This window comes from Poecile atricapillus, chromosome 26, assembly GCF_030490865.1.
Source record: "Poecile atricapillus isolate bPoeAtr1 chromosome 26, bPoeAtr1.hap1, whole genome shotgun sequence".
Lineage (NCBI taxonomy): Eukaryota > Metazoa > Chordata > Aves > Passeriformes > Paridae > Poecile > Poecile atricapillus.
In genome coordinates, this window is record NC_081274.1 from 798,053 (window position 1) to 814,511 (window position 16,459).

Genomic DNA, 16,459 nt, shown 5'->3' on the forward strand with positions numbered 1-16,459 from the left:
GACATTCCCATTTTTTCCCCAGAAATTCCCAGAAATTCCCATTTTTCCCCAGAAATCCCCATTTTTTCACAAAAATCCCCATTTTTTTCCCATAAATTCCCATTTTTTCCCAAAAATTCCCATTTTTTCCCCAGAAATTCCCATTTTTCTCCCAGAAATCCCCAGAAATTCCCATTTTTTCCCCAGAAATTCCCATTTTTTCCCATTTTTTCCCAAAAATCCCCATTTTTTCCCCAGAAATTCCCATTTTTTCCCCAAAAATCCCCATTTTTCCCCCAGAAATTCCCATTTTTCCCCAGAAATTCCCATTTTTTCCCAAAAAATCCCCATTTTTTCCCAAAAATCCCCATTTTTTTCCCCAGAAATTCCCATTTTTTCCCCAAAAATCCCCATTTTTTCCCAAAAATCCCCATTTTTCACAAAAATCCCCATTTTTTCCCCAAAACCCCCATTTTTTCCCCAGAAATTCCCATTTTTTTCCCAAAAATTCCCATTTTTTCCCAGAAATTCCCATTTTTTCCCAAAAATCCCCATTTTTTCACAAAAATCCCCATTTTTTTCCCAGAAATTCCCATTTTTCCCCAGAAATCCCCAGAAATTCCCATTTTTTCCCAAAAATCCCCATTTTTTCCCATTTTTTCCCAAAAATTCCCATTTTTTCCCCAAAAATCCCCATTTTTTCCCAAAAATCCCCATTTTTTCCCAAAAATCCCCATTTTTTCCCCAGAAATTCCCATTTTTTCCCCAGAAATTCCCATTTTTTTCCCAGAAATCCCCAAAAATCCCCATTTTTTTCCCAAAAATTCCCATTTTCCCCCCGAATTTCCCTCTCTGATACTCAGAAAGAGCCCGGGAACGCCCCCAGAATTCCCAAAATTCCCGGAATTCCGGGATTTTCCCGTTTTCCCGCAGATCACGCGGCGCTACGCCGAGTTCTCCTCCGCCATCGTCAGCATCAACCAAACCCTGCCCAGCGAGAGGAGCGACGCCCTCCTGGCACGGCTACAGGTCTGGGATAAACTGGGATGGACTGGGATGAACTGGGATGAACTGGGATAAACTGGGATAAACTGGGAGGGACTGGGAGCAAAAAACCGGGAGAAAATCGGGGGAAAAATGGGGAAAATATGAAAAAAATGGGAAAAAATCTGAATTTTGGGGCAAAATTGATGGAGAAATGGGGATTTGGGGATACTGGAATGGACTGGGATAAACTGGGATGGACTGGGATGGACTGGGAGCAAAAAACTGGGAGAAAATCGGGGGAAAAATATGAAAAAAAATGGGAAAAAATGGGATTTTTGAGGGATTTGGGATGAACTGGGATGGACTGGGATGGACTGGGATGAACTGGGATGGACTGGGAGGGACTGGGATGAACTGGGATGGACTGGGATGAACTGGGATAAACTGGGAGCAAAAAACCGGGAGAAAATCCGTGGAAAAATGGGGAAAATATGAGAAAAATGGGAAAAAATCTGAATTTTGGGGCAAAATTGATGGAGAAATGGGGATTTGGGGATACTGGGATGGACTGGGATGGACTGGGAGGGACTGGGATGAACTGGGAAAAAAAAAACGGGAGAAAATTGGGGAAAAAATGGAAAAAATATGAAAAAAAATGGGAAAAATGGGATTTTTGAGGGATTTGGGATGAACTGGGATAGACTGGGATGAACTGGGAGGGACTGGGATGGACTGGGACAAACTGGGATGAACTGGGATAAACTGGGAGCAAAAAACCGGGAGAAAATCCGTGGAAAAATGGGGAAAATATGAAAAAAATGGGGAAAAAATCTGATTTTTAGGGGAGAAGTTGATGGGAATTGATGGAAAAATGGGGATTTGGGGATACTGGGATGAACTGGGAGGGACTGGGATGGACTGGGAGGGACTGGGATGAACTGGGAGCAAAAAACCGGGAGAAAATCGGGGAAAAAATGGCAAAAATATGAGAAAAAAGGGAAAAAATGGGATTTTTGAGGTGGAATTGGTGGGAAATGGGGAACTGGGGATACTGGGATGGACTGGGATGGACTGGGATGAACTGGGATGAACTGGAATAAACTGGGAGGGAAAAAACAGGGAAAAAACCGGGAAAAACGGGAAAAAATCTGATTTTTGCGCTGAAAAAAAATCACTCACATTTTCCCCCATTTTTTTCCCATTTTCCTACATTTTTCCCCGTTTTCCCCCCATTTCTTCCCCATTTTTCCCATTTTCCCCCTTTTTTTCCCCAATTCTCCATTTTCCACCCCGTTTTTTCCCATTTTCCCCCATTTTTTCCCTTTTTTTTTATTTTTTCCCCTTATTTTCCCATTTTTTTCCATTTCCCCCATTTTTCTTCATTTTCCCCCCATTTTCCCCATTTATTCCCATTTTCCCCCCATTTTTTCTCATTTTTCCCTCATTTTTTTCCATTTCTTCCCCATTTTTCCCACTTTTTTCCCATTTTCCCCGTTTTTTTCCCATTTTCCCATTTCCTCCCCCATTTCTCCCCATTTTTCCCCATTTCCCCCCAATTTTTCCCTTTTTTTTTACTTTTTCCCCACGTTTTCCCATTTTTCCCCATTTTTCCCAAATTCCCCCTTTTTTCCCCCATTTTCCCCCATTTTTTCCCTTTTTTTTTACTTTTTCACCATTTTTCCCCATTTTTTCCCTTTTCTCCCAAATTCCCCATTTTCCCCCCATTTTCCCCCCAATTTTTCCCATTTTCCCCCCACTTGTTCCTATTTTCCCCCTTTTTTTTTAATTTTCCCCTTTTTTACATTTTTTCCCCATTTTTCCCCATTTTTCCCCATTTTCTCCCATTTGTTCCCATTTTTTCCCCATTTTTTCCCCATTTTTCCCCATTTTTTCCCCTTTTTTCCCATTTTTCCCCATTTTCTCCATTTTCCCCCCCATTTTTTCCCCATTTTTTCCCCATTTTTTTATTTTTCATTTTTCCCTATTTTCTCCTCCATTTTCCCCCATTTTTTCCCATTTTCCCCCATTTTTCCCCATTTTCCCCCATTTCTTCCCCATTTTTCCCATTTTCCCCCTTTTTTTCCCCAATTCTCCATTTTCCACCCCGTTTTTTCCCATTTTCCCCCATTTTTTCCCTTTTTTTTACTTTATCACCATTTTTCCCCCATTTTTTCCCTTTTCTCCCAAATTCCCCATTTTCCCCCCAATTTTTCCCATTTTCCCCACACTTTTTCCTATTTTCCCCCTTTTTTTTTCAATTTTCCCCTTTTTTACATTTTTTCCCATTTTTTCCCATTTTTCCCCATTTTCTCGTTTTCTCCAATTTTTTCCCATTTTTTCCCATTTTTCCCCATTTTCTCCCATTTTTCCCCATTTTTTCCCCATTTTTTCCCCATTTTTTCCCCATTTTTTTTCATTCCCCCCCATTTTTTCCCATTTTTCCCCATTTTCCCCATTTTCTCCCATTTTTTCCCATTTTCTCCCATTTTTTCCCATTTTCTCCCATTTTTTCCCATTTTCTCCCATTTTTTCCCATTTTTCCCCATTTTCCCCATTTTTTCCCCATTTTTCCCCATTTTTCCCCATTTTTTCCCCATTTTTTTTCATTCCCCCCCCATTTTTTTCCATTTTTCCCCATTTTCCCCCCATTTTTCCCCATTTTCCCCCCCATTTTTCCCAAATTCCCCCTTTTTTCCCCCATTTTTCCCCCAGCTGGAAGTTGAGAACCTGGTGCTGCGGGCGGCGGCCGAGTTCCCCTCGCGCCGGGAGCAGCTCATCTTCCTCATCAACAACTACGACATGATGCTGGCCGTGCTCATGGTGCCCAAAATCCCCCAAATTCACCCCAAAATCCACCCCCAATCCCAAAATTCTGCATTTGCCCAAAAATCCCAATTTTTTACCCAAAATTACCCCCAAAATTCCATTTTTTCTACCCCAAAATCCACCCCAAATCCACAAAATTCACCCCAAAATCCCCAAAATTCACCCCAAAATCCACCCCCAATCCCAAAATTTTGCATTTGCCCAAAAATCCCAATTTTTCCCCAAAATTACCCCCAAAATTCCACTTTTTCTACCCCAAATTTCTCCTTTTTCACCAAAAAAACCCCTTTTTTACCCCCAAATTCCTGTTTTTTACCCCAAAATCCACCCCAAATCCACCAAATTCACCCCAAAATCCATCCCCAATCCCAAAATTCTGCATTTGCCCAAAAATCCCAATTTTTTACCCAAAATTCCCCCCAAAATTCCACTTTTTCTACCCCAAAATCTCCCCAAATTCCTGATTTTTTCCCCAAAATTCCCCTTTTCTACCCAAAAATCCACCCCAAATCCCCAAAATCCACCCCAAAATCCACCCCCAATCCCAAAATTCTGCATTTTCCCAAAAATCCCAATTTTTTCCCCAAAATTCCCCCCAAAATTCCACTTTTTCTACCCCAAATTCCCCTTTTTTCACTAAAAAAAATCCCTTTTTTACCCCCAAATTCCTGCTTTTTACCCCAAAATCCTCCCAAAATCCCCCAAATTCACCCCAAAATCCAACCCCAAATCCCAAAATTCTGCATTTTCCCAAAAATCCCAATTTTTTCCCCAAAATTACCCCAAAATTCCACTTTTTCTACCCCAAATTCCCCTTTTTTCACTAAAAAAATCCCTTTTTCTACCCCCAAATTCACCCCAAATCCACAAAATTCACCCCAAAATCCCCAAAATTCACCCCAAAATCCACCCCCAATCCCAAAATTCTGCATTTGCCCAAAAATCCCAATTTTTTACCCAAAATTACCCCCAAAATTCCACTTTTTCTGCCCCAAATTTCTCCTTTTTCACCAAAAAAAAACCCTTTTTTACCCCCAAATCCACCCCAAATCCCCAAAATTCACCCCAAAATCCCCCAAATTCACCCCGAAATCCACCCCCAAATCCCAAAATTCTGCATTTTCCCAAAAATCCCAATTTTTTCCCCAAAATTACCCCCAAAATTCCACTTTTTCTACCCCAAATTCCCCCTTTTTCACCAAAAAAAACCCTTTTTCTACCCCCAAATTCCTGCTTTTTACTCCAAAATCTTCCCAAAATCCCCCAAATTCACCCCAAAATCCAACCCCAATCCCAAAATTCTGCATTTTCCCAAAAATCCCAATTTTTTACCCAAAATTACCCCCAAAATTCCACTTTTTCTACCCAAAATTCCCCCCAAATTCCCCTCAAATTCCCATTTTTTCCCCAAAATTCCCAATTTTTCCCCCAAAATCCCCCCTAGAATCCCCAAAATTCCCATTTTTCTCCATTTTCCCATTTTTCCCATTTTTTCCCCCCAAATTCCCAAAATTCCCCCCCAAAATTCCCATTTTTCCCCTCTAAAATCCCCAAAATTCACTTTTTTTGCCCCATTTTTTCCCATTTTCCCCCTTTTTTTCCCCATTTTTCCCATTTTCCCCCCCAATTCCCAAAATTCCCCCCAAAATTCCCAAAATTCCCCCCAAAATTCCCAAAATTCCCCCCCAAAATCCCCATTTTTCCCCTCTAAAATCCCCAAAAATTCACTTTTTTCCCCCATTTTTTCCCATTTTCCCCCATTTTTCTCCAAATTCCCAAAATTCCCCCCAAAATTCCCAAAATTCCCCCAAAATTCCCAAAATTCCCCCCAAAATTCCCATTTTCCCCCTCTAAAATCCCCAAAATTCACATTTTTCCCCCCATTTTTTCCCATTTTCCCCCTTTATTTCCCCATTTTTCCCTCTGGAATTCCCATTTTACTCCCAAATTCCCAAAATTCCCCCCAGAATTCCCAAAATTCCCCCCAAAATTCCCAAAATTCCCCCCCAAAATTCCCATTTTTTCCCCTCTAAAATCCCCAAAATTCATTTTTTTTCCCCCATTTTTTCCCATTTTCCCCCTTTTTTTCCCCATTTTTCCCATTTTCCCGCCCGGAATTCCGGGAATTTTGGGAATTCCGGGAATTCCGATCCAGGAGCGGGCGGTGGAGGAGAGCAAAGAGGCCGAGGGGTTCCAGCAGCTTCTCTCGGCACGGACCCAGGTGAGCCAAAAACGCCGGAATTTGACCCAAAATCCAACCGGGAAAAATGGGGAAAAAAAGGGGGAAAAAATGGGGGAAAATGGGAAAAATTGGGAAAATTGGGGAAAATGGGAAAATTGGGGAAAATGGGGAAAATGGGAAAATGGGAAAAATGGGGGAAAAATGGGGAAAATGGGGGAAAAATGGGGAAAATGAAAAAAAAAGAATTTTGGGGATTTTAGGGGGAATTTGGGGGAAAAAATGGGGAAAAATGGGGGAAAATGGGGAAAAATGGGGGAAATGGGAAAAATGGGGGAAAATGGGGAAAATGGGGAAATGGGAAAAATGGGAAAATGGGAAAAAATGGGGAAAAATGGGGGAAAAATGGGAAAAATTGGGAAAAAATGGGAAAAAAATGGGGGAAAAATGGGGGAAATGGGAAAAATTGGGAAAAATGGGGGAAAATGGGAAAAATGGGGAAAAATAGGGGAAAAGGGGAAAAATTGGGAAAAATGAGGGAAAAATGGGGGAAAATTGGGGAAAATGGGGAAAATGGGGGAAAATGGGGAAAAATGGGAAAAAATTGGGGAAAAATGGGGAAAATGAAAAAAAAATTAATTTTGGGGATTTTAGGGGGAATTTGGGGGGGAAAAATGGGAAAAAAATGGGAAAAATGGGGGAAAATGGGGAAAATGGGAAAATTGGGGAAAATGGGGAAAAATGGGGGAAAAAATGGGGAAAATGGGGAAAAAATGGGGGAAAAGGGGAAAAATTGGGGAAAAGGGGAAAAATGGGGAAAAATGGGAAAAAATGGGGGGAAAATGGGGAAAAAATTGGGAAAAATGGGAAAAATTGGGAAAAATGGTAAAAAATGGTAAAAAATGGGAAAAATTGCAAAAATGGGGGGAAAATGGGAAAAATTTGGGATAAATTGGGAAAAAATGGGAAAAAATGGGGGGAAAATGGGGAAAAATTGGGAAAGAATGGGGAAAAATGGGGGAAAAATGGGGGGAAAATGGGGAAAAAAATTGGGAAAAATGGGAAAATTGGGAAAAATTGGGGGAAAAATGGGAAAAAATTGGGGAAAAATGGGGAAAAATGAGGGAAATGGGAAAATTTGGGGGGAAGATGGGGAAAAAAGAGGAAAAATTGGGGAAAAATTGGTGGGAAAATGGGAAAAATGGGAAAAATGGAGGGAAATGGGAAAAAATAAGGGGAAATGGGGAAAAAAGGAAAAAGTGGGGGAAAATGGGAAAAATGGGGAAAAAATGTGAATTTTGGGGATTTTAGGGGGGATTTGGGGGAAAATGGGAATTTTGGGGGGGAAAATGGGAAAAATTGGAAAAATTTGGGAAAATTTGGGAGGAAAAGGGGAAAAATGGGGGAAAAATTGGGGAAAAATCAGGAGAAATAGAAAAAATTGGGAAAAATGGGGGAAAAAGTGGAAAAAAGGGGGGAAATGGGAAAAAATGGGGGGAAATGGAAAAAATTGGGAAAAATTGGAAAAATTGGGGGAAATGGGAAAAAAATTGGGGGGAAATGGGAAAAAATGGGGAATATTGGGGGGAAAATTGGGGAAAAATGGGGGAAATGGGAAAAATTGAAAAAAAGAGGGGAAAAAGGGCAAAAAACGAGGGGAAAAATTGGGAAAAAAAGTGGGAAAATTGGGAAAAAATGGGAAGGAGATCAGGAAAAATGGAAAAATCCTGGAAAACATTGAGAAAATTGAGGAAAAAATGGGGAAAAAATGAGAAAAATTGCAAAAAAATTGAAAAAAAAGGGGAAAAATTGGGGAAAAATGGGGGAAATTTGGGCAAGTTTGGGATGGGGGATTTTTCCTGGATTTTTCCTGGATTTTTCCCGATAATTCCCGGGATTTTGGGGCGTCAGGAGTTCGTGGAGGAGCTGCTGGCGCCGCCCTTCGGGGGCCTGGTTGGGTTCGTGCGCGAGGCCGAGGCGCTGCTGGAGAGAGGAGAGGGAGAGAAACTGAGAGGACACGAAGGTGAGGAAAAATGGGGAAAATGGGGAAAAATGGGAAAAATGGGGGGAAAGGGTGGGGAAAATTGGGGGGAAAATGGGGGAAAATGGGGGAAAATGGGGGAAAAAGGGTGGGAAAAATGGGGGGAAAAATGGGGAAAAAATTTGGGGAAAATGGGGGAAAATGGGGGGAAAAGGGTGGGAAAAATGGGGGGAAAATGGGGAAAAATGGCTGGAAAACAATGGGAAAAAATGGGGAAAAAAGGGGGGAAAAGGGTGGGAAAAATGGGGGGAAATGGGGAAAAAATTTGGGAAAAATGGAGGAAAAATGGGGGAAAATGGAGGGAAAATGGGGAAAAATGGGGGAAAAATGGGGAAAAATGGGGAAAAAATTGGGAAAAATGGGAAAAATTGGGAAAAAATGGGGAAAAATTGGGAAAAAATGGGAGAAAATGTGGAAAAAAGGGACAAAATGGGAAAAAATGGAAAAAAATGAAAAAATGGGAAAACAATGGGAAAAACCAGGAAAAAAAATGGGAGAAAAATGGGAAAAAATGGAAAAAAGGGGAAAAAACAGGAAAAAAAGGGAGAAAATGGGAAAAAAATAGGAAAAAATGGGAAAAAATTTGGGAAAAAATTGGGAAAGTAGGAAAAAAATGGCAAAAAACAGGAAAAAAATGGGAAAAAATGGGAGAAAATGGGAAAAAAATGGGGAAAAAAAGGGAAAAATAGGAAAAAAATGGGGAAATGGGAGAAAAATAGGAAAAAATGGAAAAAAATGGGAAAAAATTGGGAAAAATGGGAAAAAAATTGGGAAAAAATGGGAGAAAAATAGGAAAAAATGGGAAAAAATAGGAGAAAAGGGGAAAAAAATTGGGAAAAAAATTGGGAAAAAAATGGGAAAAAATAGGAAAAAAAGGGAAAAAATAGGAAAAAAATGGGAGAAAAATAGGAAAAAAATGAGAAAAAATGGGAAAAAGGTTGGAAAAGGTGGAAAAGCGGGAATTTTTGGGAATTGCAGCGCGGGTGACGCAGCTGATCCGGGGATTCTCCGGGAGCTGGAAAAGCGCGGTGGAGACGCTGAGCCAGGACGTGATGAGATCCTTCAGCAACTTCCGAATCGGCACCGGAATCATCCAGGTGGGAAATCCCAAAATTCCCAAAATTCCCAAAATTCCCGTGGCTTTTCCCGCCTTTTATTCTGAATTTTTCCCACTTTTTTTATTGGATTTTTTTTCTTTTTTTTTTCTGTTTTTTTTCTTCTTTTTTTTGTTTTTTCCACTTTTTTTCCCATTTTTTCCCAATTTTTTCTCCATTTTTTCCTGCTTTTTCTTCCATTTTCCCACTTTTTTTTCCCCATTTTTTCCTGCTTTTTTCCCCATTTTTTCCTGCTTTTTTCCCAATTTTTCCCTCTTTTTTTCCCATTTTTCCCCTCTTTCCTTCCCCTTTTTTTCCCATTTTTTCCATCTTTCCTTCCCCTTTTTTTTCCCATTTTTTACCATTTTTTCCCAATTTTTTTCCTATTTTTCCCTCTTTCTTTCCCCTTTTTTTTCCCATTTTTTCCTGCTTTTTCTTCCATTTTCCCACTTTTTTTTCCCCATTTTTTCCTGCTTTTTTCCCATTTTTTCCTGCTTTGTTCCCATTTTTTCTCTCTTTTTTTCCCATTTTACTCCTCTTTCCTTCCCCTTTTTTTCCCATTTTTTCCCTCTCTCCTTCCCCTTTTTTTCCCATTTTTCCCACGTTTTTTCCCATTTTTTCCCAATTTTTTTTCCCATTTCTTCCTGCTTTTTCTTCCATTTTTCCCACGTTCTTTCCCCACTTTTTTCCCATTTTTTCCCTCTCTCCTTCCCCTTTTTCCCCCATTTTTCCTGCTTTTTTTCTTCCATTTTCCCACTTTTTTTTCCATTTTTTTCCCAATTTTTTTCCCATTTTTTCTTGCTTTTTCTTCCATTTTTTCCTGCTTTTTTTCCCATTTTTCCCTTCTTTCCTTCCCCTTTTTTTTCCTTTTTTCCCCCTTTTTTCCCCATTTTTCCCCATTTTTTCCCCTCTTTCCTTCCCCTTTTTTTTTCCCATTTTTTCCCACTTTTTCCCCATTTTTCCCACTTTTTTCCCCATTTTTTCCCTCTTTCCTTCCCCTTTTTTTCCCCATTTTTTCCTGTTTTTTTTCCCATTTCTTCCCCAGAAATGGGAAAAAGAGGGAGGAAAAGTGGGGAAAAAATGGGAAAAAAATGGGAAAAAAATTGGGAAAAATGGGAAAAAAATGGGAAAAAAAAAGAGAAAATTGGGAAAAATATAGGAAATAAAATAGGAAAAATATAGGAAAAAAATAGGAAAAAAGGGGAAAAAATGGGGGAAAAAAGGGGAAAATGGGAGAAAAAGGGAAAAATGGGAAAAAATGGAAGAAAAGGGAAAAAAGGGGAAAAAATGGGATAAAAATGGGATAAAAATGGGGCAAAAATAGGAAAAAAATGGGACAAAAATGGGAAAAAGAATCGGAAAAAATGAGAAAAAAAATGGGAAAAAAAAGAGAAAATTGGTAAAAATATAGGAAATAAAATAGAAGAAAAATAGGAAAAAATAAGAAAAAAATAGGAAAAAATAGGAAAAAAGGGGAAAAATGGGGAAAAAGGGAAAAGGTGGGGGAAATGGGAAAAAATGGGGAAAAAATGGGAAAAAAGGGGAAAAAAATGGGAAAAAATGGGAAAAAAATGGGAAAAAATAGGAAAAAAAAAAAGAAAAAATGTGGGAAAAAAAGGGAAAAAAATAGAAAAAAAATGGGAAAAAATAGAAAAAAAATGGGAAAAAAGTGGGAAAAAATGGGAAAAGTTGGGAATTCTGTTTCCTGCGTTTCCAGGCGGCGCTGACGCAGCTGATCCAGAGGGAAAAGGGGAAAAATGGGGAAAAAATGGGAAAAAAGGGGAAAAAAATGGGAAAAAATGTGGAAAAAAATTGAAAAAAAGGGGGAAAAAATGGGGAAAAAAAAGGGAAAAAATGGGGAAAAGAGGGGAAAAAATGGGAAAAAAATGGGACAAAAATGGGAAAAAAATGGGGTAAAAATGGGAAAAAAAATAGGAAAAAATAGGAAAAAAATAAGAAAAAATGTGGAAAAAAAAAGGGAAAAAAATAGAAAAAAAATGGGAAAAAAGTGGGAAAAAATGGGAAAAAACTGGGAAAAGATGGGAAAATTTGGGAATTCTGTTTCCTGCGTTTGCAGGCAGCGCTGACGCAGCTGATCCAGGGGGAAAAGGGGAAAAATGGGGAAAAAATGGGAAAAAATGGGAAAAAAATGGGATAAAATATGGAAAGAAATTGAAAAAAAGGGGGAAAAAATGGGGAAAAAAAGGGAAAAAAATGGGAAAAAAAAGGGAAAAAATGGGAAAAAAAATAGGAAAAAAATAGGAAAAAAATAAGAAAAAAATGTGGAAAAAAAGGGAAAAAAATAGGAAAAAATGGGAAAAAATAGAAAAAAAATGGGAAAAAAGTGGGAAAAGATGGGAAAATTTGGGAATTCTTTTTCCCGCGTTTCCAGGCGGTGCTGACGCAGCTGATCCAGGGGGAAAAGGGGAAAAATGGGAAAAAAATGGGAAAAAAGGGGAAAAAAATGGGAAAAAATGGGAAAAAAAATGAAAAAAAGGGGGAAAAATGGGGAAAAAAAAGGGAAAAAATGGGGAAAAGAGGGGAAAAAATGGGAAAAAAATGGGACAAAAATGTGAAAAAAATGGGGTAAAAATGGGAAAAAAAATAGGAAAAAATAGGAAAAAAATAAGAAAAAATGTGGAAAAAAAAGGGAAAAAAATAGAAAAAAAATGGGAAAAAATAGAAAAAAAATGGGAAAAAAGTGGGAAAAAATGGGAAAAGTTGGGAATTCTGTTTCCTGCGTTTCCAGGCGGCGCTGACGCAGCTGATCCAGGTCTATCACCGCTTCCAGAAGATTCTGGAGCAGCCCCCGCTGCGGGCGCTGCCGGCCCGAGCCGACCTCATCAACATCCACCACCTGATGGTGGAGCTGAAGAAACACAAACCCAATTTCTAGGGAATTCTGCCCCAAAATCCCGGGAATTCAGCATTCCCAGACCTCAAATCTGCCCGGAATCGCCGGGGTTTTTTTTTCCCGTGAAATTCCCATTTTTCTCCCCAAAATTCCCATTTTTCCCCCTCCAAAATTCCCATTTTTCCCTCCCAAAATTCCTGCTTTTTTCTCCCAAAATTCCCATTTCTACCTCCCAAAATTCCCATTATTTTCCCCCCAAAATTCCTGCTTTTTTCTCCCAAATTTCCCATTTTTCCCTCCTGAAATTCCCATTTTTCCTTCACTAAATTCCCATTTTTCCTCCCAAAATTCCCATTTTTCCCCCACAAAATTCCCATTTTTCCCCCACAAAATTCCCATTTTTCCCTCCCAAAATTCCCATTTTTTCTTCCCAAAATTCCCATTTTTCTCCCCAAAATTCCTGCTTTTTTCTCCCAAAATTCCCATTTTTTCCCCCTGAAATTCCCATTTTTCCCTCCCAAAATTCCCATTTTTTCCCCCTGAAATTCCCATTTTTCCCTCCCCAAAATTCCTGCTTTTTTCTCCCAAAATTCTCATTTCTATCTCCCAAAATTCCCATTATTTTCCCCCCAAAATTCCTGCTTTTTTTCTCCCAAAATTCCCATTTTTCCCTCCTGAAATTCCCATTTTCCCCCACGAAATTCCCATTTTTCCCCCCCAAAATTCCCGTTTTTTCCCCACAAAATTCCCATTTTTCCCTCCCAAAATTCCCATTTTTTTCCCCTCACAAAATTCCCGATTTCTCTTCTGAAATTTTCATTTTTCCCTCCCAAAATTCCCATTTTTCCCTCCAAAAATTCCTGGTTTTCTCTCCTGAAATTTTCATTTTTCACCCCCAAAATTCCCATTTTTCCCCTCACAAAATTCTCATTTTTTCCCCAAAAATTCACTTTTTTCTCTCAAAATTCCCACTTTTTCCCTCATGAAATTCCCATTTTCCCCTCCCAAAATTCCCATTTTTCCCCCACAAAATTCCCATTTCCTTCCCCCCAAATTTCCCAATTTCCCCCCAAAATTCCCAATTTTCCCCCCCAAAATTCCCATTTTCCCCCCCAAATCCCCAATTTCCCCCCAAAATTCCCATTTTCCCCCCCAAAAATTCCCATTTTCCCCCCCAAAAATTCCCATTTTTCCCCCCAAAATTCCCATTTTTCCCCCCAAAATTCCCATTTTTCCCCCCCAAAATTCCCATTTTTCACCAAAATTCCCAATTTTCCCCCCAAAATTCCCGATTTTTCCCCCAAAAACTCCCAATTTTCCCCCAAAATTCCCATTTTCCCCCCAAAATTCCCGATTTTCCCCCCAAAATTCCCATTTTTCCCCCCAAAATTCCCATTTTTCCCCCAAAAATTCCCAATTTCCCCCCAAATCCCCAATTTCCCCCCAAAATTCCCATTTTTTACCCCAAAATTCCCAATTTTCCCCCCAAAATTCCCAATTTTCCCCCCAAAATTCCCAATTTCCCCCCAAATCCCCAATTTCCCAAAATTCCCATTTTTCCCTCCCAAAATTTCCATTTTTTCCCCTCACAGAATTCCTGATTTTCCCTCCCTAAATTCCTGATTTTCCCCTCCCAAAATTCCCATTTTTTACCCCAAAATTCCCAATTCCCCCCCCAAATCCCCAATTTCCCCCAAAAATCCCAATTTCCCCCCAAAATTCCCATTTTTCCCTCCCAAAATTCCCAATTTTCCCCCCAAAATCCCCAATTTTCCCCCCAAAATTCTCATTTTTCCCTCCCAAAATTCCCAATTTCCCCCCAAATTCCCAATTTTCCCCCCCAAATTCCCAATTTTCCCCCAAAATTCCCAATTTCCCCCCCCAAATTCCCAATTTTCCCCCCAAATTTCCCATTTTTCCCCCACAAAATTCCCAATTTCCCCTCAAAATTCCCATTTTTCCTCCCAAAATTCCCATTTTTTCCCCCGAAATTCCCATTTTTCCCCCCCACAAAATTCCCGTTTTTCCCCCTCCAAAATTCCCATTTTTTCCCCCCCAAAATTCCCATTTTTCCCTCCCAAAATTCCCATTATTTTTCCCCCAAAATTCCTGCTTTTTTCTCCCCAGATTCCCATTATTTTCCCCCCAAAATTCCTGCTTTTTTCTCCCAAAATTTCCATTTTTTCCTCCTGAAATTCCCATTTTTCCTTCACAAAATTCCCATTTTTCCTCCCAAAATTCCCATTTTTCCCCCACAAAATTCCCATTTTTCCCTCCCAAAATTCCCATTTTTTCTTCCCAAAATTCCCATTTTTCTCCCCAAAATTCCTGCTTTTTTCTCCCAAAATTCCCATTTTTCCCTCCTGAAATTCCCATTTTCCCCCACGAAATTCCCATTTTTTCCTCCCAAAATTCCCATTTTTCCCCCACAAAATTCCCATTTTTCCCTCCCAAAATTCCCATTTTTTCTTCCCAAAATTCCCATTTTTCTCCCCAAAATTCCTGCTTTTTTGTCCCAAAATTCCCATTTTTTCCACCTGAAATTCCCGTTTTTCCCCCCCCCCAAAATTCCCGTTTTTCCCCCACCAAAATTCCCATTTTTCCCTCCCAAAATTCCCATTTTTTCCTCCCAAAATTCCTGGTTTTCTCTCCTGAAATTTTCATTTTTCACCCCCAAAATTCCCATTTTTCCCCTCACAAAATTCTCATTTTTTTCCCCAAAAATTCTCTTTTTTCTCTCAAAATTCCCATTTTTCCCTCCCAAAATTCCCATTATTTTCCCCCCAAAATTCCTGCTTTTTTCTCCCAAAATTCCCATTTTTCCCTCCTGAAATTCCCATTTTTCCTTCACGAAATTCCCATTTTTCCTCCCAAAATTCCCATTTTTCCCCCACAAAATTCCCATTTTTCCCTCCCAAAATTCCCATTTTTCCCTCACGAAATTCCCATTTTTTCCCTCCCAAATTCCCATTTTTCCCCACAAAATTCCCATTTTTCCATCCCAAAATTCCCGATTTCCCCCCCAAAATTCCCAATTTTCCCCCCAAAATTCCCAATTTCCCCCCAAATCCCCAATTTCCCCCCAAAATTCCCATTTTCCCCCCAAAATTCCCAATTTTCCCCCCCAAAATCCCCAATTTCCCCCCAAAATTCCCATTTTTCCCCCCAAAATTCCCAATTTTCCCCCCAAAATTCCCATTTTCCCCCCCAAAATTCCCATTTTCCCCCCAAAATCCCCAATTTCCCCCCAAAATTCCCATTTTTCCCCCCAAAATCCCCAATTTCCCCCCAAAATTCCCATTTTTTACCCCAAAATTCCCAATTTCCCCCCAAAATTCCCATTTTCCCCCCCAAAATTCCCTTTTCCCCCCCAAATTCCCGATTTTCCCCCCCAAATCCCCAATTTCCCAAAATTCCCATTTTTCCCTCCCAAAATCCCCATTTTCCCCCCAAAATTCCCAATTTCCCCCCCAAAATCCCCAATTTCCCCCCAAAATTCCCATTTTTGCCCCCCAAAATTCCCAATTTTCCCCCCAAAATTCCCAATTTTCCTCCCAAATCCCCAATTTTCCCCCCAAAATTCCCGATTTTCCCCCCCAAATCCCCAATTTCCCCCCAAATTCCCAATTTTCCCCAAAAATTCCCATTTTTTACCCCAAAATTCCCAATTTCCACCCCAAAATTCCCGATTTTCCCCCCAAAATCTCCCAATTTCCCCCCAAAATTCCCAATTTTCCCCAAAAATTCCCATTTTTTACCCCAAAATTCCCAATTTCCTCCCAAAATTCCCATTTTCCCCCCAAAATTCCCATTTTTCCCCCCAAAATTCCCATTTTCCCCCCCAAAATTCCCAATTTTCCCCCCAAAATTCCCAATTTCCCCGCCAAAATTCCCATTTTTCCCCCCCAAATTCCCAATTTCCCCCCAAAATTCCCATTTTTCCCCCCAAAAATTCCAGGTGGGAATAAAAACTGGAGGCTCCGAGTGTTGATTTTATTGCTGCTGGTGCCAGCGGGGGGTGGGGAGGGAGAAATTTGGGGAAATTTGGGGAAAATTTGGGAATTTTGGGATCCTCCCACCCCCCCTCGAACTCCAGGAGACCCCAAAATTCCCAAAAATTCCCAAAAATTCCCAAAAATTCCCTCCCAAATCCCCCCAAATCTGAGCCCCCCCGTGGGGGGAGGGGCCCTGATGGAATTTTGGGGTTCCCAGGATGAATTTTGGGATTCCCTGATGGAATTTTGGGGTTCCCAGGATGAATTTTGGGGTTCCCAGGATGAATTTTGGGGTTCCCTGATGGAATTTTGGGGTTCCCCGATGGGATTTTGGGGTTCCCAGGATGAATTTTGGGTTCCCTGATGGAATTTTGGGGTTCCCCGATGGAATTTTGGGGTTCCCAGGATGAATTTTGGGACCCTTGGGTGGATTTTGGGGTTCCCTGATGGAATTTTGGGGCTCCCAGGATGAATTTTGGGATCCCCTGATGGAATTTTGGGGTT

The 16,459-nt window shown here is 40.2% G+C and overlaps 1 protein-coding gene across 3 annotated transcripts in view; it reads left to right on the forward strand.

The window, feature by feature from the left end:
• Positions 1-12,992, forward strand: part of VPS52 (VPS52 subunit of GARP complex) — a 42,083-nt gene extending 29,091 nt beyond the window's left edge. For 2 of the 3 annotated variants that reach the window (XM_058857409.1, XM_058857412.1), the window contains 6 exons: positions 913-1,008; positions 3,679-3,786; positions 5,948-6,013; positions 7,883-7,994; positions 8,991-9,109; positions 11,856-12,991. In XM_058857409.1, the coding sequence (XP_058713392.1) occupies positions 913-1,008; positions 3,679-3,786; positions 5,948-6,013; positions 7,883-7,994; positions 8,991-9,109; positions 11,856-12,002 (648 nt within the window). In that variant the 3' untranslated portion in view covers positions 12,003-12,991. Of the gene's footprint in view, positions 1-912; positions 1,009-3,678; positions 3,787-5,947; positions 6,014-7,882; positions 7,995-8,990; positions 9,110-11,855 lie in introns of all 3 variants that reach the window. The other variant, XM_058857411.1, reaches the window with a different exon arrangement.
• Positions 12,993-16,459: the final 3,467 nt, after the last annotated feature.